At 44.4% G+C, this 4,162-nt stretch overlaps 1 protein-coding gene across 1 annotated transcript in view; it reads left to right on the forward strand.

Annotated features, from left to right (window-relative positions):
- RILPL2 (Rab interacting lysosomal protein like 2) overlaps window positions 1-4,162 on the forward strand; it is an 11,349-nt gene extending 7,187 nt beyond the window's left edge. Inside the window, exons 3-4 of the mRNA XM_019507133.1 lie at window positions 2,496-2,603; window positions 3,956-4,162. Coding sequence (XP_019362678.1) covers window positions 2,496-2,603; window positions 3,956-3,980 — 133 coding nt within the window. The 3' untranslated portion in view covers window positions 3,981-4,162. The remainder of the gene's footprint in view (window positions 1-2,495; window positions 2,604-3,955) is intronic.

Raw genomic sequence — 4,162 nt, forward strand, 5'->3', positions numbered from 1 at the left:
GAAAGGACTACCTTTTGGCCTCTCTGCAAAGTGCCTTGATTGTCGAAGCCCTGATCTTATATGAGGGAACAACATAATACAAGTTATAAATACTTCTTGTATGCACTATCTGTAACAAGTTAAGATATCCATTTCAGATCTTCCTGCTCAAATAGCAGTTTTGCCAATGGTGTAGTGAAGGCCCCCCCCCCCCCCCCACTCAGCTGATACGCTGGACTAAGCTAGCACATTAACAGCCCGTTTGGCCTGTGACTCTCCAGTCTAGTTATGCACCTCTGACACCCAGGTTAAAAATTAACACTGTGAATGTTTAATACACAAGTGGATCATGAGTTAAGATGCAGCGCTTGGATTACCCACCAATCACAGCAGTGGTGGTTTTCATTCCCAGCAAGTTAAAGAAAAATAATGAAATTATTTGCGTAGGCATCTCTCCATGAGGAGCTCAGGGAGCCAAATAAAAACATTCCTCGCTAGAACTTGCATAGTGCAATCAAAAGTAGAAACTGCAGGAGATAGTAGCATGCAAGAAGAGGATAAATATGGGACCCTCAAAAGAAAACCAGCGTTTTGGAACATCCCATATAATTTGATTGGTGGCACAAAATGTCACACACTTCATTTAAAGCTCACGAGATAATGTCTTAGTAAGTGGACAGGGTTTAAAAAGAGGCATCTATGTTAGTTTTTAATAGATGTTTTAAAGGATTGTTTCCATGGGCGACTGGTGCCTCTTGAATCTAGGGGGGCACCAGCAGCTGATCGCCAACCGGGGGGTAGTCCCCAAGTGGCCAATTCCTGACCCCAGAAGCACCAGTGGCTTCTCTCGGCACCCCCACTCCCCAGCTGGTGCCAATCTCAGTGGGGGGTACTGGCCGGTGCTTCTCTTGGCACCCCAACTTCCTGGCCAGCGAGGGCCAATCTGAGGGGGGCGGGGGCGTGTGCCCTCTCTACACGTTGCCTGTGACACTTTCACAGCTATTGTAAAACCCATTTCCTCAAAGTTGGCATCACAGGCCAGACTGTTCTGTTACATAGTGTACAGCAATAGAGGATTTCAGCCTACTCAGAGTCTTGTCAGGCGTCTGATTCTTATTTGACTGTCTGATTTTTCAGTCTTGCATGTTGCTGAAGAAGCATTTTCAATATACAGAGCCTTAACTGCCTAGTGGCCGCCACAACTGAGATCTGGGCTTTGATCGTCACAGATCTTCAGCTAAACAGTCAGGCCAGGCTCAGACGAATGCCAACATGTCCAGCAAAACAGATACATAAAGCCATAATGCGCAGGCTACATCAGTGCTGATACAACATGCTTGGCTTTTAACCAGTGAAAATCTTGCGCTAGCAAATCCTCTAGGTCTTCACTAGTGAGGGCCATGTTTTGTGCTCTGTTATGCATTGTACAAATGTATCAGTCTTGCACCGGTCCACACCATGTGTGAAACAATATAGCCCTCCTGGTGCATATTTGGTAGTTACACTTATAGTGACTAGTCCAGGGGCTCTTGGAAAGATGATCTAAATTACTCTGTTGTACCCAGTAAAAATAAGCATGGTCCACTATAAGCACAAAGTGAGGCTATTTTTTAATAGAAACTAAGGGCCAGCTCCAATTTTGTCTCTGAGATGCCTGAGTGGTGCTTAGGTGCTGAAGTATGATTATGTTCCATCCTGAAAAGCCGTTAAAGCAAAAGGCTTATGATTTAGGCCCAAGGCTAAAGATGGATAAAAAGTAGACGCGTTAGCAGTTTTAAAACTCAGCAGGGTGGAGTAGGATCGGACTTGATTCCCAAAGGCCACACAAATGCCTGTTATGTAGAATAGAATCTGGCCCTCAAGTTCCTGAATTGATGAGCCCGTCTCAGTTGCACAGTGCACTCCCTCCCACTGAGCTCAATTAACCCAGCTCTCCTAACTAGCCCAATATCCTGTGTACTGAACCACAGTGCTGCTGTTTCACATACTCACTGAACACCAACACCAGAAGCAGTGACCTATGTAGAATATTGGGAGCAGACCATATAGAAAGGGTGGGCTGGGGACACAGCAACAATGACAACATGCACTTCCTTGTTCTGCAGAACAATTCTTAGTGGCATTTTTTTTCCAGCAGGCTAAAATTATTGCCACATTCATAGGACTGGAAGGGACCTCACAAAGTCAGCTAGTTCAGCCCCCTGCTTAAGGTAGGATCATGCATAACTAAATCATCCCAGCCAAGTTTCTGTCAAACCTTGAAAACTTCCAAGGATGAATAGTCCAGTTTCTAGGTAGCCTGTTCTAATGACTGACCACCCTTACAATCATTCTGACCTGCAAAAAGATACAAAGACAGCATATCCATCCAACACAGCAGGGCAAAAAATAACAGCATCATAACAATCATAAGCTGCATAGGTGCCACAGGCTGCCAAAATAAAGAAAAGGTTTTCTATGTACAGTGAAGCTGCATGTGTAGCATGAAGAAAAAGGAAATTCCCTTCTCTTCCCAGTGGCATCATTTCTCAGACAGAGGACCAGACTAGGCCAATGGAAGAGGAATCCACTGTCAGCAGACCAGACTCAAGCAAGGCCAGAGAGAAAACCATCATAAGACGGCTGTAAGTATCATTGCTTGCTTTTGGCAGTGAAAGGGTAAACTCCAAACGTAAAGGAAATATGGGGCGGATTTTTAACTGCTGCTGACTGGTTGGTTTGGTTGGATGCCGTTCTCTTCTCTTAAAACAACGATCTGAGGCTGGAATCCTAAAACAAGCAAACCACCCACTGAAGCCACAGAGAATGTTGCTTGCCTCGGCACTCTAGCACTTTGATGCAGCGCAACCCTGCAGCTCCTAGAGAGTAAAGGGTCCAGGTTGCTGCAGCTGGCAGTTGCCTTTTTGACGGCTGAACTATCAGTTATCTTGTCAGTTTAGCTGTCATGCGAGTTAATCTTTTAACAGGTCATCTGAATTAGACAAAAATCAGATTAAATGCTTTGCCTCAGTGTTGAGAGAAGCTACCCAATGCCTTTTTAGTGGTAGCAGTACCACAAAAAGAAAGATGGCTTAAGCATGGTTCCAGGCCAATTCATTGTATAGTTTTAGCAAACTTATCTAAACATGGTATAGATTTCATATTCCTAGAGCTATTGTCACTTTGGAGAGTTGTATAAGCTACTAGGACAGCAAAGTAGCAATACAACATATTCAGCACTTCCCTTGTACTTTTAATTCTTAGATTTCAAAGCTCTTTGCAAATGTCAGTGTCATCCTAGAAGGGGGAAGCAGAGGAAGTAACTAACTTGAGGTCATGGCAGCAGGTAGGGCAGGGATGGACAACCTGCAACATGTGAGCAGAGTGGCAAATTGATGTGGGAAGGGGATCAGAGTGGCACTCAGGGAGAACACAGGAGTTAACTTGTGACGCACCTGCCGAAAAGTTTGGCTTGCCATTGAGCTGAAGTAACCCAGCTCTCCTTACTAGCCCTACATCCTGTCTACTGAACCACAGTGCTGATGCTTCCTATGATCACTAGTACCACAGAAAAAGGAGGCTTGGCTTTGCTATGAAAAGCACCCTATAGGAGCCAAGCCATCTTAGATGCGAGAAGAGGTTTGCAGTTAAGATCCCTGTTATAAGACACGCATACTAGGCTCTGCAAGACTTACGTTCTCTTTCCTATCTGGGTTCCGAGTCCTCATTCCAGAAAGCATCAGTATTTCAGAATGAATCATTAAAGCAGTGTGGGTCAAAAGACTATTCCTCCTCTTTTAAAAATAGGGCTAGAAGGCTGATGCACTGACTATCTCTGGAGGTTTTGGTATGATGGAGTTTGAGTGGCTCTGGGTGCCAGCATTCTCAAGACATGGCCTTAGAGTACATGAATACATTGGCAGGGCAGGCTCCGCACATCTTTGTAACCTCCCCTTTTGTATGTTATTCCTTTTCTCTTCTCTCTCTCTCCCTGCAGGTTCTTTTTTAAACAGGGAAAATGAATGTGATGCACAAATTACCCCCTTCTGCTCAATGTTGCACTGGTTAAGGGTCCAAAAGGAGTCAAAGAAAGAAGTACTGGAAAGCATACCATCCACATCAGTCCAGTGAATGGGCCTGGTGTTACAATTGTTTATTTGTATTATTACTTTCAGAGTTTGCTGCTTTTTTTAAAAAGAGTTTC

The sequence above is a fragment of the Gavialis gangeticus genome, unplaced genomic scaffold (genome assembly GCF_001723915.1).
Source record: "Gavialis gangeticus isolate Ggan-Ray unplaced genomic scaffold, GavGan_comp1, whole genome shotgun sequence".
Lineage (NCBI taxonomy): Eukaryota > Metazoa > Chordata > Crocodylia > Gavialidae > Gavialis > Gavialis gangeticus.